Genomic DNA, 24,466 nt, shown 5'->3' on the forward strand with positions numbered 1-24,466 from the left:
GAACGATGGTGCAGAAAAAAAGAGAAAGAGAGCGCCACTTGATAGCAGAGGTGGGTAGAGAACCCAGAAGTTGTACTCGAGTAAGAGAAGCACTACTTCCATCTAAGAAATGACTCTAGTAAGAGTAAAAAGGTATTTGGTAAAAAGGATACTTAATTATGGAGTAACCATAGAATTTATATTTAGATTCAACATGAAAATATATAAAGTTCTGAACAGCTTCTGGTACATTAAAAGACTAAAAATAAAATATGAATAAATAACAGTTTCAAAATTATATATCTAGGATAAAAAAAAAAAATTCCACATCATGTTTTTGTTTTTTACACAATATCATATAGATGTCTGAAATGGTGAAATATATTTGTTTTAATGGAGACTGCCACTCATTAAGCCCCTTGAGGGTTTTTCGGCAGTTGTCCATCACATTTTCTTTTTTAGTGAAACATTATTCTTTTTTTATGTTTTGTGAAAAAAAAAAAATAAATAAATAATAACAAAACTTAAAAAAACAACCTCAGGAAATAAACATTTACGGAAGGTAATTAAAACAATGAGTAGAAACAAGAATGCTAATTAATATTAGGCTAACTCTTTGTGCTAGGTGCTTTTTTTGTGTGGAACCAGCTTCTTCTTCTCTTAGTGAAGTGAAGTAGTGATAGGTAAAGTAGCCAAAAAACTAAAAAATAGGACAAAAAAAGGATAAAATTACTTCCGTTAAACCTTAAAATGTGGGTATATTTACTGCAGTAAATTACTGAGTACATACAAGTAGAAACAACCCACCTCTGCTAGACAGTATTACTAAGGTAGTCCTGTTTTAAGTTAGATAAACTGATTTTTATTTGTCAAAAAAAAAAAAAAAAAATATATGGAGCCTAACATTTATTTTTGTTTGAAGTTTTTGGTTCACAAATGATATATTTGTGGTGTTTTTCTGAAGCTAATCGTATGACGATCTCATGCCGGCCCATGCCTAACGCACATAAATCAGGCATCTTTCCAGGAGCTGCAACAAGTCATGAAAGGAGAAAACTCATGTTTTGATAAGAGATCATGTTTACCTAACCATCTGTCTGAAGTGCCTTCATACACAGCAGAGAAGTCAGAAGCAAATGGACGAGCGTCCTACTCGTAAAGGTTAAAATGGTCATCTTTAAAAAATAAGATTTAAGGTTTCCTAGTTAATCTCTTATCACCAGGACTAAACGTCCCTTCACGTTCCAGTCACCGTTTTATATTAAACCCAAAAATATACCCACCTTCAAATCAAGCCGCATTCAAATCCTACTGTATAAAGTTTCTTAGAAAAATAAGAAAAATCAAGGTCAATAAGCCATTTCTGATCCCTGATGAAAGAACTCTAAACCCTCTCTGGGTTTTTCCTATCCTCTCACTCAGCACAGGAACAAACCGAAGCGGATGGCCTTAAACTCGTTGCATCGTTTCTAATGCAAAAACAGAAGCTCCTTGATTCACTGAGAAACCCTTGAGACATGAGCGTGTACATTTTGGACGTCTAGACGAGTTTAACAATAGGAATTTGGCAGCTGTTATTTTGGCTACGACAACTAGAGAAAAGTGCAATTATTCACTTCCTTTGCTTTAATGACATCTTACATTAAAATACCTACATATACTTTAACTCTCATCATTTTATTTAGATCTTTTGTCCCAAGTTTAAAGGATATATTAAATAATCATAAATCATACATAACTGAAAAAACACTAATCTTAATCTGATCAAAGTGCAGCACCTCAGCATTGTAGGAAGAAGATCCAGATAGCAGACCTCAGATCAGCGCCTGCTGAGCGGTTTTAGCTTTGACTAAGTCATTCACACATAGATTATTAGATGTATCTCTTCATGGGGTGGACAGCTCACTCACTCTCACACACAGACTCTAATTTAGATAAGTCTGGCCTCTCCCTCCATGTCCGGCGGGAGATCACACACTCCTGTGAAGTGCAACTCCTCTGCCCTGCTTCCCTGCCCCGCCCCAGCTTTAGCCCCTCTCTCCCCCAAGCTGGGAGAGGGCTGTTGGCCCTGAGGGTCTGGCGATGTCCCACGTGGGACTCCACCTGCCTGCCTCTCTTTCAGGAAGACCTCTAGTCGGCGCAGCATCTGCTTGGGGTTCTTTTTGGCAAACAGCTCCACTTCTGTTGGTTACAAAGACAGGGAAATAATAGACTCATGTTGAGCTCTGCAGACGGACAACCAAACAAGCTTTAAAAAGGAAAAACGAGGCTTTATTTTAAAAATACTGTTGGTTATAAAACTAACGCAATTCACTAATTCCCTTAGAAATATTTAATTGAGTTTATTTATACAGCACGTCATCTCAAGCCACTTAACAAATGATACAGCCAGATTATAGTCAGTGATTCAAATATGACAGTAACTTAACTTAATAATGGAAGCAAATATTAGAGGATTTCTTTTAAAACTGTTTTTAAGCTAGAAATTTATTTTCAGGTGTTTTATTGAAAACATCTCTTTTGTCTTATTACCTTTCAGCACAAAGCCAGAGTCAGCTATTGTCTTCTGTTGGGTCTTCCACAGCTGGTACACGTGGAGAAATGCCGCGACATAAAACTCATTCAGCACCCCGACCACTTGTTGACGACGATTGCACTCCCTGGAACAAACAGAGAAAGAGAGCAAAAATACGAAACATTTATGAAACAAAAGGAAACAAAAATTTATACACTCTAAAACAATGCAATAATGGGGCCTAGTCATCTGCTATTTTACAAAAAACCCACCAAAAATCATATGTTGACGTAAAAGTGAAGCAATATACCAAACATGTTTGTCTTGATAGAATAGAAGAATAGAGAATAGAATTCAACTTTATTTAACCCATCCCCTTGGGGAGCAGTGGGCTGCCATTGTGCGGTGCTCGGGAAGCAGTGTGGGGGTTAAGGGTCTTGCTCAGAGACCCAGAGTGGCAGTCTGTGGGAGTGGGGCTTGAACTCAGAACCTCTGGCATTGACGCGCACTAGGCCTCCACTCCCCTAATAGTGTTTACTTATTCCATTTTGCGCACCAACCTGAGCTGGCAGTTATTTAAATCTCCCATCCGTTCGCTCAACATGTGTCCAACACCAACAAACTGGAGAGGACGCTCGCTGCAGAGCCATTAGCCGTGATATAGGCGGGACTGATGCAGCTTCAGTCCCAGCCATCAGTAATGTTTAGAAGGCTTGGATGGATACGACCTGCCAAGTCTGCATGCAAAGATGTACAGCTGCCGGTTCGGTGTTTGAGGACAGACCGACCAAATCATACAGCCTGGATGGAGCCATAGTAAGTTAGCATCCATAAGTTTTTGGGTAGCATAGTGGCTAATTGCTAAGCTAGTGGGAAGAATCAACACTGAAGATTAAGTAATTTTCCTCATAACTCTCTTTCCTTCATTAGTTTGTCTCCCTCTGTTCTTTGAACCACTTAAATAAATTCATCTAGTGAATCTAACATAAATGGCATTTGAAATTAAACATCCTACAACATATTCAACAAAATCAGCCCTCTGAGGTTAGATATTTAAAACATGTATATTACTATCTGACATATTTTGTAAACTAACTTTAGTGCTAATGAACATTTAGGCATAGGTAGAAAAAAAGGGTTAAACTTTGTGGAGCCATGGGACCGCCATCTTGGGAAGGTCAGCCGTTCCACTCAGTCTAATACTTTTAGGCAGGATCAATGAATTATTGGTGGATTTAATCAGTTGTAACTCTTTGAATACGAAGCTTTTAACTCTTTCTGTACAGCAAAGCCTATAAATACAGCAATCATAGCCACACGTGTGAGGAAACATGTTTCAGCGCATTCAAATATTCTTAATCGTATTAAACTGAAAATACTCATATGTGATGAATATGAATTTGCCAAAGCGCACATCCTATAATATATTAATTCATCTTTTTTATTATTTATATCTATGTAAAGAAATGTATATGTATATATACATTTCTTTACATAGATATAAATAATTGTATATGAACATACATTGAATATCGCATTTATATTACAAAGAAGCATAAATTATAAAATAATTATTAACATTGGATCATATTTATAAGCTACATAGATAAACACAGATATAAACATACAGTTATAGTGATTGAGAAGACAGACGGCTGTAGGAGAATCCATTATTATTAGCCTAATATTTTTATGGGGTGCAGCAGCATTTGGGTAACAGGTCCATCCAAACAGATTAAGCGCATCTATAGAGTTCAGTTCCCGGTTCGATGACAACTACATGGGAGTTCTTAAAAAACATTTTGTTCCTAAACACTACTGAGTCCATTTTATGATTTTAACCCTAATTAGATCTGATGTTTCCAGAGGGTTTCTTTCAATTTTTCTTGGACAATATAAAAAAAAACAGCTGTTTAGTAGGCATGACTCACTTGGACAGGGCCTCCTCTCTCAGAGCTTGCAAAGCAATGTGGGTCATGTTGATTGACATCACACAGAATGGGAAGTTCTAAGACACAAAAAAACACCATAATGATGTATTGATATAAATTATACTTACATACTGCTTAAAGCCACAATCTAATTATTCATTAGACTTTTATCCAATAAGTAAAGACCAAACAGAACAGTTGCTGATAAGTAATAATCCAGACACACTACAGATAATTTCGTTATCCAGCAGGGTAAAGTATAAACAAACAGTCAGGGACATTTACTCTGATTATTTTTTACAATTCAGAATTATATTTTTACAATTTTATTTATGATATAACTTTGAAAATTAAGTTAGTCATTTGATTAAAGTTCTTTAGGACTGTGTCCTTTGATCTGACGGCACCTGTGTAGGATGCTGCGACAGCTTGTAGATATCTCTCGCCAAAGGGAGAGTTTCTGGGTCCATCACAAAGTAGAGAGTGTGCATCAGTCCAAGAAATCCGGTTCCACGTAGATCAGTGGCTGGGTCTGTACCTGCAAAACACCCCACCAAACCACAGTTTGACATTTTAAGGTTAGGAGCCATATATGGAGCGGCCACAGAAGAGCATGACCCTAATAACTTAGCTGGCTTTAAAATAGACCTGGGCAAAAAGTCGATTCAATGAATTAATTCGAATTATTTGGTGCTGGCGATTAAAAAAATAACAAAATAAATAATTGGTGCGTTTTTGGCTTCCCAGAGTTTCTGTGGCTGCAGTATTACTCTTAGGTTGTAGTTTAGCAAGCGAAAGCGTCACACAAAACAGCAAACGATATAACTACAAGTGAGTGAGAAGTTTGTTTAAACAAAAAAAAAAAAATCTTTTGTTGTTTGGAACTGCAGGGTCCTCCGGCGTAGTGGCGGATTTCCAGTGTGCAGGAGGGGAAAATCAACTTGTCAACGTGAGCTTTATAGCAACACCAGCGATTAAGTCTAAATGCTATGATGATGTGTCTTTTGGAGATTATCAGAAGGCATCACTAGCCAAAACCAAGTTTAGTAGGAGAATGGTGGATGGGAGTGGGGGTTCAGTAACACGGGGGGGGGGGGGGGGGGGGGCGCGAGATTACCTAGACGCGGTTGTATTAGAAGAAATGGGATTGTGTTCGGTGGAGCAGTGGGTAGCACTGCTGTCTTGCAGCAAGAAGTTTCTGGGTTCGATTCCCAGCCTTTCTGCATGGTTTGCATGTTCTCCCTGAGCATGGATGGGTTCTCTCTGGGTACTCCAGCTTCCTCCCACAGTCCAAAAACACTGTTAGATTAATTGGCTTCTCTAAATTGTACTTAGGTGTGAGTGTGTGCATGAATGGTTGTTTGTCCTGTGTGTGTCTTGTGTTGCCCTGCGATGGACTGGCAACCTGTCCAGGGTGTACCCCCCCTCTCGCCCACTGACTGCTGGAGATGACCCCAATGGGGACAACCGTGTCAGATGATGGATGGATAGATGGGATTGTGTTTTGAGGTTGTGTATTGAACGGCATATTTTAAAATGTCCAGAAATGGCTACTGGTCCAGATAGCTTACAAACTAGCTGCACGGCTGCCAATTGCGCGGCGTGGTAGTGAAAATGCCCGTCTCTGCGGGATGAACAAACCTGCACTAACCAACAAACCTGAAATAAGAAACAGCCAATTGTAGCAGAATCTTTTGCTTAAAGCACGGCATATGAGCAGGGTTGCTTTGCGCATAGCCAGATACAGTGACCCTCGGCTTTTCTTAATAATTAGGGGAGAAAAAAAAATAAAAATGAGGAGAAAAACTCATAAATCAAATTAAAGATAAATAAAAAAAAAAACTATCACAAGCAAGTCATGCTATCAAATTAATTCACTGCAAAAATTCCCCAAATGATGCCATAAAATTACAATTAAATAGTTTATGAGGGTCTAACCCTGAAAGCCGATGTTTTCCCAGTGCGAACCGTAGCGAGGACAGTCCAGCCTGGTTCCAATCAGCCTTTTATTGATGGTTTGCAGGACACGCATGTGGACCGTTTGGCTGTTATCAACGGGACCTAGACACAAGCAAAGATTAACTTGGTTATCAATTAATACAATTATAAATCTTACGCCTGAAACTGGCCAACCGGACACTCACACTGGGCAATGGCAAAGACGAGATCCCTCTCCTCCAGGAGCTCCCTGTGCAGCCGCGGTGGACCAAACAGGAAATGTGCAATCGCAGCCAGACCGGTCCTGCGAATAGTTGGCTGGATGTTTTTCTACAGTGGAGGAAAAAAAAAAAAAAAACATTAAATAGCTAATAAACGGTTTACACTTAATTATTAGATCCAAGATTCAAAGCTTGGATTTTTCTCTTCCATTTGCCAGTGTTGTACAAACAGGACCGAAGCGAATCGTTAAAGTTTACGCTGATGCTGATGACTGAAAAGAAATATCAAATTTCAGCTATCGGTTTTTTTTTTTTTTTTGGAAAAACAAAAACACAAGAAAAAGACCTCAAACTATTGTTATATTACATATGAAGCTGGAGTTTGTGACACAGGCAATAAAAAGGGCTTTTCTTACCAGCAGGTCTCCGAGGTCTGTGGTCTGGAAGTACTGCAGAGCTTCATTGAAGGAGATGAGTGGGGTGGGGTTTGAGTCCTCGCTTAGAGCTGTTGGGGCATTTCAGGACATTTTGTCTTTTAGAACACAGACCCTTACAGCTACACTGGCTTCATCAGCTGTTCATCTAAATCACAAATTATTCGTGGTAAAGAATGGAGATTTTTTAAATTTAAGTGAGAGAAAAAGAAAAGAAAAGAAAGTCAGCAGGACCTTTGAGAAGAGTCTTCTGTCCATTTAGGCTCCTTTGCTACCATGTAGGCATATAGTTTCAGGATCTGACTCAAAGCTGTAATTTGGAATCTGATGTTATCAATACTAACTACAGCGTTAAAACTTTAAACCCTCAATAATTTTGTCCATGTATTAAACTGTATATAAAAGTTAGTTATACTCACCCTCACCAACTATTATATCACTTTCTAATCTGTCATGAATGCTGAAGAATTTCAGTTTATTAGGCTTCAAAGTCTGAATCAGCAAAAACTGGATTGGAGCATCACAATAACACTCTTGAGTAAATTTGATATCTCTAATCCCCAGGCCGTTCTTAATAATTGCAATCAAGCCCTTGACTAAACAATCCAGTAGGTTTGCAAGTTTACCTTGCAGGTTTCCTATACATATAAATAAAAACATATTTATAAACCTGACCTGGTTGGATGTTATCTAGAGTCTCCCACTCCTGCTTGGCCTTTTCCAACTCTGCATCCTCCGCATCCTCTAGAAAACAAAAGAAAAATCATTCATTAAAATGGTGAAAAATGATTACCCCACTGTTTTCACATTATGCTCCATAAACACATTTTCCCTGCAGCCTTCAACCAGGAGCAGCATCATCTTCATCAGCTGCTTGGTATTTATTATATACACCAATCCAGGTGTGAAGAAGTGTATGTGTGCGTTACCTGTGGGACTGGCCTTATTTCCACCAGCTGCCAGGCTCTGCAGAAGGCCATTTTGCTTTAGCGCTGAAATCTGAACAATGAACACAGGCTGCGTTACAGGATATTCTGCTAATATGTTTAGTGCCTGCTAGATGCTTACACAAGGAGCATGAATGTCAAACTCATTTTAGGCTTTGAATATTTTACAACATCTAGAGGTTTATGGCCAACCACTGATCTCTAAAAAGCCTGAAAAACTGATTACGATTTTAAGTGATACCCATTTTTGTTTTATAACTGACACTGGCTGCATTTCCATTATAACGGTGCACAGATTTATGTTGATATTCTACAAATTTCAAAAAGGCAAATTTCTGCAATTGCAGTTTTTCCACTCAATATAAAATACCCATAAAAAGAAATAAAATTGCACCTGAATACGTTAGTTGACATGATAACTCTTGAAGACAACGTGGCAGCGCTGGTGGTAAACACACGAGGTATACCGTATTTTCTGGACTAAAAGCTGCTACTTTTTTTCGCCACACTTTGAACCATACAGCTTATAAGAAGGAGCAGCTTTTCTGTGGATTTTTCCCAAACCACCACAGGGGGGGAAGTCAATGTTGGAAATGAAAGAATAAGGGGCTAATTTTTATTTAGCACAACATGCTAGCAGCAGGCACGACGGAGAACAAATGACCCGAATTCACACATTTTGATATTTATTTGATGCATTATAGCTGCCGAACCAATGAGGAGACTGGGCTCAACTTCAGCAGAGTTGAAATAAAGAGCCAACAAAGCCCCCTTTTTTAGTAGAAGCTCTTACTGCTATGAGCCAACAAGCTAATGGGAGCTAGCATTCTTCTTTGTTCCCACTCCAGGGGCTATATGTAGAGCTCACCCTACAGGTTTGGAGGTACAGTTCAGTAGATATCAGCGGCTCAAAAAATGTAATGGGCGCGGCTTGAGGTGTGCTCTATAGTCCGGAAAATATGGTACATCAATATTTCAGCCATGGCTTAAGTGCTTCATCTCGCTCCTTGTGCAAACTTAATGTAAAAAAATGATTTCCTCATGAATCCAAATATGCTGCGCCATCATCATCCAACTGCATCCAGTCTTCTTCATCTTTTTACATGGCAGTAAGGTCCAGCTACAGATCACGTGTGTCATGTGAGGCTTAAAATGCTTTTCCATTGCAGCTGTGCGAAACATTATTTTTTACATGCAATTTCAGCATTTAGTCTGAACTTCTAGCTAATTTAGAAGAGCAGTGGGACAAAAAGAAATTTATGTGACTTGGATATAATGGAGGTGAAGTTATTGGCATAGTATTCAACCATTGGTTAACATCGGTTCAGATTAAAATCTACTTTCTCCTAGTTGAAGAAATGTGACACACTACAGCTTGAACAATATCAAATAATAAAAAAAAATTTGCAGAAAACTAGGGCTAAATGCTTTTGCAAAAGAAATCTAAATTGTGATTTTTTTTCCCCAACAAGTATTACCGTAATTTTAATTAAAACCTTTGATCAAAATCCAAATAATCAACAGCATGGATATGTTTTAACTCAAGGGTTTCACTGTTTTCTTGTAGATCAAGAATCTATTGTCGCAGGACTTAACTGTGTGGAGAAGTGGTAGCCGCTACTCGTACACATGGATCTGCACACTTGTTGCAACTCCTCTCTGATTTGAAAACTGCATTCTGTTAAATTGCGATAATATCGCAAATTCAATTGAAAATATCCAGCCCTACTTAAAACCAAAGTATGCTTTAGAAAACAAGGTTAAATGGGCTTAAGTAGTAGACCATTTAACCTGGTAGTAGTTTGTTATTATAGGAGATTAAACTATATATGAGTTAGGGGACATAATCCGAGTTTCACAGTCAAATCTAAAGCCCAAATGCAATGACAATCGTGCCCATGAGAAGAAAATAATTTAAATAAAGGATTTATTACCGGCAGAGATCTGAATGATGCGCTGCCATTAGTGTGGTCTTTTCCATTGTGACCTATAACCACTCCATTAATGACCTGCATAGAAACAGCAGTTAGAAAAGTAGACTCAGAAACTGAGAAAAATCTCTTGAGCTGCATTGATTATATAGGACCAGAGAGAAGTGACTTTAGCTTACAGGCTTATAGGTGGAATGTCCATTGGTGATCTCCATTGGTTTATGCTCACGTGGCAAAACATTTAGACCCTAATAAGGACAAAAAAAAGGAAAAGTACAAAAAAACCAAAGGTAATGAAAGCAGTTCTTACATTATGATGAATGAATGAATCTTGAACTATTCAGGCCTAAAATAGTTCAGACAATGCAATAAAAATGTAACATTTACTGTTAATCATTTCTATAATGAAACTCCCTGCAGAGACAGCCGTCCGATAAGAAAGTAAGTGATCTTGGTTTTCAGAAAAGTTACCCTCACTGGCAGTGTTGCATTCATGATACAATTATCCAACTGTCTAGAAATGATGCACGACACAAGGAAGCCGAGCAGGCTGCTAGAGGTAATGTTATGGCTACAAAACCAAGTTAGGGATAAGAGAAATGCGATGTCAGCTGCCACTGCAGCAGCCTGCCAAGCAAGCAAGCCAGATCAGAGATTACAGCTAAGGCAGCAGACGATGGGCTGGGATTTCATCATGGGTGGCGACCTGCTTAAAAGTCACATTTAAATGAACTTTGAACTGTTTAAGGAGCAGAAGCTTTCTAGACACTAAATGGTGAAGAAGATTTAGGTGTTAAATTACAAAGGGATTAAAGCTTAGATTGAAAATATAAAGGGAAATTAAACACCTCTGTGTGAGATGAGACATCAGCGTTTTCTTCCATTGCACGTAATCCTGTTGAATGTTGATGATGATCCTGACAGTGGCCTCTAAAGGCTTTTGAAGTCATGAAAGAAGATGAGCTGGGGAGCCACGGCAAAGGCCAGCATGGTTTCTGTAGTGCACACCTGTAGGGAGCGAAAGTCTCTATGCTTTTCTCATTTTCTTCTCACATGCGCAGAGATCTTCATGTCAACAACCGGATTTCACAGAAACGTCACTGAGATCCATGTGTCCGGATCATCTTGTTGTTTTCTTTTAAGCAACCAAGGTTGGGGATCTTTACACGCCTTGATTGTGTAGGAATTTGTGTATGAAAGTTAACAAGATCCTCTCAAAATCAGAGTCGCAGTGTAGTGTCATGAAACCCTTCCTCTTCTCCACAGCTCAGCCCCACCACAAGCAAACAGAAGCTGCATGATGTTGCTGTTTTTCAAGCCTGGGCTCTCCCCGTCCAAGAATCTTCATGATTCTGGCGACCAGAACAAATTCAATTTGTCTAAAGCTGGGTTACTGTTTAAGCTCGGCTGCAGCAAAGAAGCCAAAACAAAAAACCTCGATGGGGGGCATTGAGAAAAGTTCTTGTTTGGCCCAACTCCAAAGCAGGAGGCCCAAAGTATCTAAAAAGTAAAAAAAAATTATAATAATACAACATTATAGTGACACAAACCTGTTAACCAAAACCAAACAATAGTAAAAGATTAGAATCAGTACTCATGGAAAGCATACACAGCTTACAATAATGGTTCAACCTGCTATGCATTTATATGGAATACAAAAATTATGCACAAGTATGCTACACCGCAAGCTTGTATGAGCTCTGAGAACAGCAACTTTTAAAGTCGTAGGGAAGTGGCTGTTCCAACTGTTGCAGTTGCAAATTCTCCTGAGTGGTGCCTGACTTTATACGAGTGAATAAAGTGAATGTGACTGGTTGATTATCAAGGGGGCATGATTGTTGTGGCAGAAGGTTCGCAAGCAAGTTTGGTTGTGGCCGGAGTCTCGGAAGCATCCAGCTAACCAGTTAGCAACTTAGTGCTAGTAGGTTCTCAATGGGAAATTACATTGGGACCAAGTAGCACTAAATTGGTGGAAATTACATTGGGACCAAGTAGCACTAAATTGGTGACTTAGAAACGACGATGTCAAGGAGCGCTATGGACAATAGAAAAATGCAAGAGGAGGAGAGTTTTGTGTCAGAAGTTGTGGATGAGTCTTCTCCGTCATCCATTTTTCATTTAGAGGAGGAAAGTGGGGGCAAAGATGTCGTGGAAGAGGACGCCAGGGCGGCAGAAGCTTGGTTTGGTGTAGAAGGCTTACAGCCGTACATGTTTGAGCCCTTGCCTCGCAACGCAGCCAGTTCTGTTAGCTCTACTCCTGCCGAAGACACAGACGTCCATCCCCGTGAACACTGGGACGGAACTCAATGGAATTGTAAAGTAAATGATTCTATATTAGCTGCGACATATGAATCAAGATACTAGGACAGAAAAAATTTGATTGACAGATGACCATTGATATACGATTGGCAGAATTTAGGTGTAAAAACTGGCCTGCATAAAATAACGAAAAAACCCCCACAGATTTTAAGACAGGATTTTTTTTAAATAGAATTTGTCTAACCTTCAGGGACAATATGGTCTGTACATTTATATACATGTTTAAGCTAGAATGATTTGAAATTCAGATAAGACTTCCCTATGACTTTAAGCAGAGCGTGCACAAAAAGAAATGGGCTTGCACATGCATTTTTTTTAAAGTGGAGAGGGCGAGTGTTTTATAAAAATTGTACGGGCATAACCATGTATCCAAGGGAAGGCTTATTAAAAGTATGCGAGAGTGTGCACGAGCCCATTTCTCCTTGTGCACGATCTGTTTAAACGGTTTTTGCATCGCTCATACAAGCTTACTTTTCAAAACAAGATTTGCAATTTTTTCATTATGTCAGACTCACCACCGGTATTATTACCATTTATTTTGATGATCCACCCGGAAAAAGAACATTCTCCACTATAACTTTAACTTTCTATGTAGATATTACACTCACCGGCCACTTTATTAGGCACACCTGTCCAACTGCTCGTTAACACTTAATTTCTAAGCAGCCAATCACATGGCGGCAACTCAGTGCATTTAGGCATGTAGAAATGGTCAAGACAATCTCCTGCAGTTCAAACTGAGCATCAGTATCGGGAAGAAAGGTGATTTGAGTGACTTTGAACGTGGCATGATTGTTGGTGCCAGAAGGGCTGGTCTGAGTATTTCAGAAACTGCTGATCTACTGGGATTTTCATGCACAACCATCTCTAGGGTTTACAGAGAATGGTCCGAAAAAGAAAAAACATCCAGTGAGCGGCAGTTCTGTGGGCGGAAATGCCTTGTTGATGCCAGAGGTCAGAGGAGAATGGCCAGACTGGTTCGAGCTGATAGAAGGGCAACAGTTACTCAAATAACCACCCGTTACAACCAAGGTGGGCAGAAGAGCATCTCTGAACGCACAGTACGTGGAACTTTGAGACAGATGGGCTACAGCAGCAGAAGACCACACCGGGTGCCACTCCTTTCAGCGAAGAAAAGGAAACTGAGGCTACAATTTGCACAAGCTCATTGAAATTGGACAATAGAAGATTGGAAAAACGTTGCCTGGTCTGATGAGTCTCGATTTCTGCTCCGACATTCGGATGGTAGGGTCAGAATTTGGCGTCTACAACATGAAAGCATGGATCCATCCTGCCTTGTATCAATGGTTCAGGCTGGTGGTGGTGGTGTCATTGTGTGGGGAATATTTTCTTGGCACTCTTTGGGCCCCTTGGTACCAATTGAGCATTGTTGCAACGCCAAAGCCTACCTGAGTATTGTTGCTGACCATGTCCATCCCTTTATGACCACAATGTACCCAACTTCTGATGGCTACTTTCAGCAGGATAATGCGCCATGCCATAAAGCTGGAATCAACTCAGACTGGATTCTAGAACATGACAATGAGTTCACTGTACTCAAATGTCCTCCACAGTCACCAGATCTCAATCCAATAGAGCATCTTTGGGATGTGGTGGAACGGGAGATTCGCATCATGGATGTGCAGCCAACAAATCTGCGGCAACTGTGTGATGCCATCATGTCAATATGGACCAAACTCCCTGAGGAATGCTTCCAGCACCTTGTTGAATCTATGCCCGAAGAATTGAGGCAGTTCTGAAGGCAAAAGGGTGTCCAACCCGTTACTAGCATGGGGTACCTAATAAAGTGGCCGGTGAGTGTATGTGTCATATATTAATGGAGCCCACTCAGAAAGCGTAATGAAGATTTTGAAAGAACCCCGAACATTTATCCCATTAAAATGTGTTATCTAAGTGTGCTAACATTAGCTAATCCTTTATTTATCCCATGATGTGGAACTTTATAGAATTAAAGCAACAGGAAAGTGCACACAATACAAACAAAATCACCTAAGAATGGAAAGATATAATAAAAGTGGTAGATTATTAACACTATTAACATTACATTATTAACACTATTATTGTTATTCCATTGCAATAATAAATAAAATCACTGAAACACTAAAGGGTCAACAGCTCTATGATACATCAAGCTTAAATATTAAAAAGTATCGGTATCGTATCGGCGATACTGACCCTGTATTTACTTAATGTATCGATTGAAAATTCCCAGTATCGCCCACCTCTATATTTTACATATCCATCATTTAAACTACACAACAAAAACTGAAACTATTAAAAACATTGTTAGGACATACAGCTCGAAAGGTAAATGCTTAATGGGGTCACTTAAAGCATCACAACAGCAAAAAAAGTTAAGATGCGTTTAGTCTTTAACTTTTTTAGATCAAAAAATTTTTTAAGACCTTATGCATAATATGTTTTAACAAAATATAAGTTATAGTTATGTAGAGGATCTGTACTTCGATAAAAAAAAATGTTTGTTGGATTATTGTAATTTTTATTCAAACAAAAGCTGAGAGCTCATGCTGAACTTTATTGAAAATTCAAAGTATTGTGGAGAGGATGGAGACAGAGGGACTCATAGAGCTGAGGTTTAGTGGTGACAGGCTCCTCCAGAGGAGGCGGGCGGGCGGCAGCTCCTACTGTCAGCTAGCAACCCGTAGCTGTAGCAACCAGAAAGCTAGCAGCCCCGCTCGCGCTGCACAAAGACGCAGCTACAGTTTTATCTCAACCCGAGAATGCAACCACTGACATCACCGACATGCAACTCCGTCCCAACTCTCTCCAAACACTCTAAACATTTCTGACAAAAATCACCTGCGCACTTAAGCAACCAGTTCCCACTAAACGTAGAGAAGAAAAGCCAGCTCCCAGGCTAACTATTTAACGAAGCTAGCTGGAGCTCTGCTGAACTGTAACGGAGATGGAGTCGATCTCCACATCTGAAGACAACGCGCTCATTACATCTACTTCAGTTTTTTTTATATCTACTAAGTAATCCCACAATATATTAAATACAAGTCCAGCCTTACTATACGACAAGAAGCATTTTAAAAGTACCTGAGTTTCTGATTGTTTCCCCCTCCAATCTCAGCTTCCCTTCCCCCGTTCAGCAGCCACAGCAATTCCAAGTGCATCCTGGGAATTGTGGTTTCCTGTCAAAGGATAGATTCATTACGTCATTGCTTTCTGGGAGCTAAGGTGGAGTGTCTATGGCAAAAACACAGAGCAACTCCTTCCCAGCGTTTTTTATGTCTTTATTTGAACAATTAAATACCTAAATTAGATCTGCGCGCCTCCCACTGTAGATTGTATTATTTTTCCTGAAGTCAAATGTGAAATTGTGATTATTTTCGCATCTTTAGGGAAAAGTTCAGCCTAAGAATCTAAGTTGATATCTTACCCTAAGTAGATAACTCTCTATGCTCTCATTTCACAGAAATCAAGATAAACTGAATAAACTGCAATCTTAACAAGGTTATAACATTTATGTCAACCCATAAGGTGTCATTTACAGTTATAAAAAAAATAGACACAACTGAGGAACAAAAGATTGGAAACAAGGGGCTCAGGCCATCTAAAAAAAACAGCAACATTTGATTTTGTAAAGCACTTTGCTTATAATAATTTAGTGATAGATATTAATTCATTATTGCAATGTATATTTTGTAAGCTTTTACATTTTTTTCATCTTTTTGTAGTTAAACACGTGAAGGCTGGAATAGAAACCTATTGTTACTGGATTTTTTATTGGTTTAAAACACCTTACATTCCTATGTTGTAATTAATCAATTATATTTCTTAAAGTGTAGAAAGGAAAATCTTTATATATATATCAGAGGTGTCAAGTAACAAAGTACAAATACTTTGTTACTGTACTTAAGCACACAACTTATTTTTCTTCCTACTTCTAACGTCTACTCATTACATTTTCACACACGTATCTATACTTTCTATTCCTTAAATTTTTAAAACAAACGTTACTCGTTACTCTTGGCTTCGGTTTAATGTTTATAATAATTTATTTCACGTCATGTGCGCCATCCAATGCAGATCATTGGCTCCATCCACATCTAGTGAAAACTAGTTTAATTGGATGAGTCATATAACGCAAACACTCATTGGTTAGCAAAAGGAAATCATCAGAAGCAAGCAGGTGTTCTTCAAACTGCAAACGTGAATTGTCTATGCCATGCTACAATGTCGGATTCAGAAAAAGATGTTGAAATGTCTGAAAGGTCGGACACAGGCGAGAGCATCAGATCAGGAGACGGAGACCAACAAGACCTCCCTCATCCTTGGCCCTATCTGAAAGAATTTTTCGAAATAGTTAAACAATTGAGCTTTCAATTCATATACTGGCATCTGGCTAGTTTTTGTATTTAAAAAAAAAAGTAACTTTATACTTTTATACTTTAAGTAGTTTTTTGTAGCACATACTTTTTCTCTTTTACTTAAGTAAAGAGGTAAAGTTGATACTTTGACTTTTACCAGAGTGTTTTTAAACTGCAGTATCTATACATCTACTTAAGTAACAGATGTGTGTACTTTTGAAACCACTGAGATATATATATATATATATATATATATATATATATATATATATATATATATATATATATATATATATATATATATATATATATATATATATATATATATATATATATATATATATATATATATATATATATATATATATATATATATATATATATATATATATATATATATATATATATATATATATATATATATATATATATATAATTTTTTTTTTTTTTCTCTATCATGTTCTATAAGCACATCTATTCGCTTTTACCAGAAAGGGGGGAAAAAAGAACCCAGAGAAATGGGGAAGAACAACATGCAAACTCCACATAGAAAAGATTCGTATGCAGAACGACAAGATTGCAGCTATAATTCAATGTATGTAAGGCTACTATGACAGATCTATATAGTTTTATATGTGTGTCTTAGAATGTGCTCACATTCGCCCTGTGACGGAAAAAAATGCAGTTTGGGCAAAAAAATGAGCAATAAGTTAATCAATGCTGGCATCAGTACCAAGGATGTAGCATGGCTGCCAGATTGCTTGTTTTGTCTTTCTGGTTTCATTGCACAGCTTCTGGAAATGATTTACCTTTTCTGCTCCAGGGTCAGAGTTTTCCCACATCTCCCCTCGCTGCAACAGAAAAGCGCTTATGATTTTATTTGAAGGGAACCCAAGCAGATGCCAATTTTTTGCCTCTGGTACCTAATCTCAAAAAGAGTCTCACGTAAACCTAACATTTATGTCTTGTTAAAAACCAGATATTCGTTGGGAACCCAATCATTTCAAAAGGTTTGTGGAAAAGTAAAATAAAAATAGCCTTTGACCCTGGTATTTCAATTCCAGTTTCAAAGAACATTTTTGAGCTGTATTGGCACAACATAATCACATAGATATGAAGTTGGATCTTGGAGAACTTTGTGAGACAGGAAGTGAGAGTCCTAAACCGTGACTCATTTTGGCTTCTGTTGTCTGCACTGCATCCAAGAAAATCATTTGTACAAAACTTCTTCAAATTGAACAAGGACACACAAATCTGGCAACATGTTACACAATGGGCAGTAATGAGGGACAGACTTCCTGTTTGGAATAAAAACCCAGAGTTACTTGATTGTGAGGAATGTTCTGCTGGCTTATATTGAACTGCAATAGAGAGCCATCAGAAAGGCCAAACACCTGCTCACTCTGGCAAACCAATGCTCTGAAAACCCATCAGTGACAAAGAAAATATTTTTGAAAATAAACTTTTGACAAGGTTTCCTTTTACCATCTTTGCATCAAAATAACGAAAACTGTAATAAATTACACATTCTGCTATGTTAAAGCTTTTATACCTCTTACATCTTTATGCACATTTTGTCATTTGACTACAAATTCTGTGACTTGTATTCATTTATTTGTACTCTATGTAAAGTAAAAGAATAACCATTTCTACATTTTTTTTATACCTACTAATTTAGGAAGTTTGACAACCATTTGATGTCAACTCCTTTTACTCTAAATACAATCCAGAGAAAACATTTTTGTTTATTTCATGGATATATATATATATATATATATTCAGGTATAATTAAATCCTTCGTTAAACCTCAAATGTTTGTTTAACAACAGAGAAGAACAAAAAGCATCACGACGACCAAAAAACAAAACAAAAAAAACACAGCATTCTATGTAAGGACAATATTTGGCAGATGTTTAAAGCTGTTATTAGGCTGTAACAATAAATCATGCTTTTAAAAGCTCACAGATGGTTGATTATTTCATCATCCACAGCAGGGAGGCAGAATCACAAATCTACAAATCTGCTCATGTTAAAAGGTGGCAAGAGAGAAGCTATTTTAGAAAGAAAGCCAATGGAAATCCTGTTTATAGGCCATGCAGATGATAGAAGGTGTTCTGTGGAGATAAAAAACAAACTGAACTTTGCAGCATTATACTGCTTATCATAACTACAACCAAATAAATGATAGCGGTAGACTCATGCTGCTGTAATGCTTTTCTTCATCAGGGACTGAGTATATTAACAGTTTTGAAAATGACGTAAATATCCTTCATATTTATCACATTGTAAATTTGTTACCCTTTTGTGTCAATATGATGCCTTTACTCACATGGCAATGTATAATGTTAAATGAGTTGTATCATAACGTATAGGCCGATGAGCTTAGCTCATGTATCGGATTCGGTACCTAATTGGATCGGAAAAAAAATGGATCAATACAGCTTTAGTTTTAATGCAACTAAAATGTAATACCACACATAAATGTGTGTCCTCTGTATGCAGTTAATATATTGTAAGCATATCCATGTCTATACTATACAGCTATAAGTGTGTATACCTGCATGATCTTATGAAATTGAGCCTAAAAACCAGAAATATGTTCAACAAGATTTTATTCCAGTTGTAATCCAAAGACAATACAATAATTTTTCAAACTTCCTCTTGAAAGCATAAATATTAGTGACACCCAGCAGTCTCTGTAATGTCACACAGCTAGGCAAAATCAATAAATAACATGCAGACATAAAAGTGCAATTTCACAACAGGGGCAAGGAAATTAATTAGGCTGATATTTAAAGAGACTCATCAGCTAGAGGGTCGTACAAATAACTCTACACATTTTTTGTAAGGAGGGGAAATGCCGTGACTGTTAAGAGCATCAAATTCTCTCCACAAATTCGGTCTTATCTAAACACTGAACAGGAGATAAGATTTAAAATAACCAGAAGCCCTGTTTAAGAGTAGCAGCTGATAACAAACTTGATTAAGACAGTGTTTCACATGTAGTGCACTCTTTGCCATTGCTTACTTTCTTTGCTTACTTTCTTAAACGTGAAGTACATTTAATGTTAAGTGCAAAAATGTTAATACATATAAGCATACACGTTTTTGATTTGAAAATCTTTTTTTTAAAGAAAACAATATTTCATAGATTTGTACTTGGCAACTATCAGCAAAAGGCAGCAATGCACATGGTGCACATATTACGGTGAAATATATTCTTTAAAATTCTTTAGCTGTAAATCTCATCAGCCATGGCGTTGTGATTATCTATTATTACTCATTATCAGTTTCATCAAAGGTGCTGAGATTTTCTCAAGATTTCAGAAATGCTCATTCTTCCAGGGATCTCATTAAAACTCCCCGGAGTGTGTACTTTTTCAGTGATTTAGATGAGAATTTGGATGAACAAAGGTTTTTTTTTCTCTCTATTGGCTCGAGAAGCATCTTGTGTCAGCAGGAGTGAGCCATCTCCATGGAAACGTTATTTGCCATCCTATTTCTGAGGTGGTTGGCAAAGTCCACCTGCGTTTGAGAGAGCACTTTGTTGATGATTGTCTTTGGGATCCAGCCCTGCAGATGACAAAGGGAAACCCGGTATTAGACAGACTCCTTTGGTGTTTAAACACATCTTTTTGCTTAAGATTTATTGTTTACCTTTAGATCCAGACTCAGTAACCAGGTAAACTTTGTCTTATTTGGGTCTTCAGCGCAGGGCCTCATCACTATACAGGTAGGCCCGTTCTCGGCTCTGCAAAATTTCACAAATTAAGCTTGTTTGTGCAGATTTGATGTTTACAAGCAGTGCATTTACACAATGTAGCTAGTATGTGATCTAACTGATTAATAATGATTAAGTTAATAACTTATTTACCTGATGACACCTTTCTGCTCTGGCATCTTTGCATGCTGAGTGGACATTCCAGCCAGGAAGCAGGTGGAGCCTCGACGTTTAGCACAGCGGACACTCACAAAGTCCCTCGGACCTACTACGTTGCCTGGCGTCTCTGCCGACACTTCATGGGTCACCATGGTGTCCTGCCCAATCTTTTGAAGAATCTGGAATATACCAGTTTGAAATGTCACCAACACTATTAAGTTTAAGGCCTGTACTTTGGATGTTTTTGGATTAAACCCCAGGAATGATCGATCGTACTTTGACTTGTTTGACGTTAGGGTTCCACTCTCCCATTTGCTCCATTTTTTCCACCAGCTCTTCATAAAGGTTGTCAGGACGTTGCTCCAGCACCACTTCAAGTTTGAACACCTTCCCAATGTCTGGCAAGACTTTGCTGAGAACCTTATCTCCGTTTGCCTGCAGGATTGTGGGAAGAGATTTGTCAATTGACCCATATTGCTTATCACATCCAAATTAAATCTGAACTTCAGTGGGATGTTCTTTTGCTCTGCTTTGCCATTTTACTTACAGCTACGGTTTCCACAGTCCAACCTTCCTGCTCGCTGAGGATGCTGATGGCTTTTTTCAGCGCATCCTCACCTTGCTTCACATATGACATCTCTTCCTCATTGTACCCCTCCTCCTCCTGAATCCGAGAACCTTAAAAAAAGAGGATTTTAGTTGACTACACATCACAATATACTAAAACTCTATAAATGTTTGGATTGTCATTGCCATTCAGGCATGAATAAGTCTGCTATGTCCAAAAAAAGCTACACATATTGAAACAATGCATATCTTAAAAAGGCACTTAAATCTCATATATCTATTGCACAAAACCTGAAGAATAGTGTGTTGAAGCCACCTTATTATTTCTTACATACTTGTTATCTTTTTTACAGTTCTTTCTATGATGTGGGACTGAGACTTTTATTAAATTTATTGTTCTTTGAGCATGGCACTTGAAGAACCTGTGATAATGTATTCTTAAGGACAACAAGAAAATCATTTTAAAGTTTTTGTTTATAAAATCTCTTGCTGTTATTTTTTTTTTTTACAACAATACATGGAGTTGTCTGAGTGTTGGAAGGTAGTACTATTTATCCAAGGCCCACTGTGACGAGAGAACCTCATTGTGAGTAAAATTTCATTTTGTGTTGTGTTCTAATAAATTAATCAGTTGATTTCACCTGGAACAAACTGAATTTCTATACAATGGAGTTTTCTTTTAAAAGGCCAATTCTCTTTAAGACGATAGACAATTGGTGGATGGAGAGATCTGACTGCTAGAAGAGCAGGAGGAGGGAAAAACTAACTTCCATAAAGTAAGCTATAATATTAAAGTTACAGAAAAAAAAAATAATGAGAGGAAGAGTAAAATAAAAATAGGGGAAGCAGCTTTTGGTACATTTTTTTTGACATGTGTGAGCCATAACTAAACTAAAACATTAGCGACGTCATTAACAACAGTTTGGAGTAAAGGCTGTATGAAGGACTAAGGCTGCACTTTCTATGACAATAGTTAAAACACCATCATGAATTTTCCACTGAAAGCCTCTTGATATCATGGTAAAAACAGTTTAGATCTATATTTATACCATGTAACATTTGAATATGTGAGTATCAGCTTAGCCTATAGCACTTTTTCCAATAAAAAGCCAGTTGATGAGAAATTAACTTTTTAGACCTTATCAGGGACTTCATGCACATAAGGGACTCGCCAGTGAAAATTCAGTGGAGCATTAACACAATTATTTTAACCACTTTTTAAAAAAGAAATATTTTTTCAATATATATACGAGGACATATTTTGCCTGTTTAGAAATACAAGTAAAAATAATATTGTGTTGTTATCTAACTTTTAGCTGTATTTTTTAAGTATAGTATTTTAACTGGCATCATACTATCTTATCTTTGGTTTGTATTATAAGAAAATATTTTTGTGAGAGAAATTGACGAAACGTGAAGTCCCACCAAAGTGGTAAATATACTGACAATTTATAACAATAAAGGTCTGTCTTGAATTTCACAGTTGGTATATCTCCGAGATTAGTCTGAATAAATCAATTTGGAATAAAACAAAAATAAAACAACTCACTTAGTAGAGAGCTTCGTCGGCGGACTTGGCTGATCCAGTTACTGGGGCCTGGACCTGCCAGCCTGTTCAGCTCTTGATGGATGGCTGCCAGGGCATTTCTCCTTAGACCTGGATAGCAATAGATTGTGACATTTGCAGATGAAACTCCAAGTAAAAAGAAGCATGAACTTTTCAATATTTCTTCATTTGTTTTCTGTCGCTCTGATCCCAGTCTCCCTGAAGACCTCAGATGGAAATAATTTGGATTTAAAAATGAAGTTAAACGGGAGGGATAGAAGTAGGTCAAGGCAGCAGTGCTGATTGTCTCTCTGATGAGATCCATTCACTCACCTGTCATGTTCCTCATGTGTCGATAGGAGATGCCAGCACACAGTTTAAAAGTTGCAGGCAGCATTTTGCTTTGTATGAATTACTGGTACAAAAAAATGTAAAAACAAAAATTGGAAAACTGAAATACAAGCTGCTAAGATAAACGTTAAAGTATATCTGAGGGGTAACAGTGTAGAGTGGAAGGTACTGCTGCAGAGGATTCAAGTTTATCTGTGGGATGTTTCAGAGCTCTTGTATAAATAGGAGCCCCCCCACAAGGCCACCTTCATATCACTAGATAGATAAACAGGAGAACCAACTAACTGTTCCAACGACCATGTCATCAAGGCCACTTCGTGGACATGACAAGCATTTCTCAGAGTCTCACAAACTCTGTGTGAGATAACGTCCAGTGCCCGTTTTTTTGCACACAAACAAACACTCAACAGGAGAGAGTGCCTTCCCTGTGTGATGGGAGCATCCAGAAGAGAGAGGTCAGTGGAGCAGACCCTGAATGACTCATCCATCCAGACTCGTGGTCCATGACCCCATAATCACTGTGGAACTCAAGGGCAATGGTGTTTCTCTTAGTTTGGCTCATTTCTCCCCCAAATGATTGATACCTCAGAATAAGTCTGGCAAATCTTCAATGTCAGTACAAGAATTAACACGTCAGCAACTCGAATATTCTGACCGGGTTCCTGAAGTTTCTAGATTATTTTTTTTCATATAAAAAAAAAAATCATAGACTGGGATATTTACATACAATAAATTTTTTACAGACAGAAATGTTTTTAAGCATATATTTTCAACATTTGTCACAGTTAAAAAGCTAATTTTGGTAAACAAAAATAAGAAACACAAAAGACTGTTCCAATCCATTAGCACCACTTATACAAAAGGAATCTCTTTATCTAATTCACCAGAATTTGCATATAACTTCATATTTTGTTCATGATTTTATAAAATATTAAATCAGTTGTTATGATCATGGTTTGTAAGTAGATCAGTACTTGAGCAGCCTTTTTACCAAATACTTTTTTTACTCTTACTTTAGTACTTTCTTTAAGGCTACTTTTTTTTCTTTAGCTTAAGTAAAAAATGATGAAGCAGTGTTACTCTTTCCACCTCTTATTCTCATACTGGTGGAAACAAATAGCTTTCTTAGTTGCATATTGTCTAAATCTCATTGGCTGATTTGGCGAGTAGTTTCTTATGACTCTTTGAGAATAATTTCAAACAACAGTGGTTGTGAAAACGAAAAAAAATTTCCTGGCAACAATATCAAACAACTAGTTTTCATGGAGAAAGTATCTAATAAAGAGGAACCCCAGAAATGCACAAGGTCAGGGATATCTGATTAGATTAAGACAGACTTACATACAATAGCATATCGTTAAATTGTTGCAGCTCAGTGTCTTAGCCAGAACATTTTTATAAGGGTGGCAAAAAGCAGACAGGCGGCAGAACCTCAGGGTTAATCTACACTTTCCAACTGGAAAAGGAACAAGCACATCATCCGTATTTTCCGAATAAAGACTAACTCGATTTTTCCAAAACCCTTACTAATAAATAAACATATATTTAC

At 37.8% G+C, this 24,466-nt stretch overlaps 2 protein-coding genes across 2 annotated transcripts; both read right to left on the bottom strand.

The window, feature by feature from the left end:
• Positions 1 to 1,740: 1,740 nt before the first annotated feature.
• Positions 1,741 to 15,396, bottom strand: elmod3 (ELMO/CED-12 domain containing 3). The gene is made up of 13 exons (XM_038287286.1): positions 15,300 to 15,396; positions 10,745 to 11,396; positions 10,076 to 10,144; positions 9,900 to 9,974; positions 7,948 to 8,017; positions 7,694 to 7,762; positions 7,001 to 7,089; positions 6,570 to 6,693; positions 6,364 to 6,486; positions 4,833 to 4,963; positions 4,426 to 4,502; positions 2,512 to 2,639; positions 1,741 to 2,160 (listed from the first exon to the last, which is right to left on the bottom strand). Exons 2-13 carry the CDS (start codon positions 10,844 to 10,846, stop codon positions 1,910 to 1,912), a joined length of 1,308 nt encoding a protein of 435 aa, XP_038143214.1. The 5' UTR covers positions 10,847 to 11,396; positions 15,300 to 15,396; the 3' UTR covers positions 1,741 to 1,909.
• A 4,524-nt stretch (positions 15,397 to 19,920) lies between these two features.
• On the bottom strand, positions 19,921 to 23,093 carry star (steroidogenic acute regulatory protein). The gene is made up of 7 exons (XM_038287244.1): positions 22,900 to 23,093; positions 22,570 to 22,677; positions 21,001 to 21,131; positions 20,730 to 20,888; positions 20,448 to 20,632; positions 20,231 to 20,324; positions 19,921 to 20,146 (listed from the first exon to the last, which is right to left on the bottom strand). The coding sequence occupies exons 1-7, from the start codon at positions 22,961 to 22,963 to the stop codon at positions 20,027 to 20,029; spliced, it is 861 nt and encodes a 286-aa protein (XP_038143172.1). The 5' UTR covers positions 22,964 to 23,093; the 3' UTR covers positions 19,921 to 20,026.
• Positions 23,094 to 24,466: the final 1,373 nt, after the last annotated feature.

The sequence above is a fragment of the Cyprinodon tularosa genome, unplaced genomic scaffold (assembly GCF_016077235.1).
Source record: "Cyprinodon tularosa strain WSP-4 unplaced genomic scaffold, ASM1607723v1 ctg238, whole genome shotgun sequence".
NCBI lineage: Eukaryota > Metazoa > Chordata > Actinopteri > Cyprinodontiformes > Cyprinodontidae > Cyprinodon > Cyprinodon tularosa.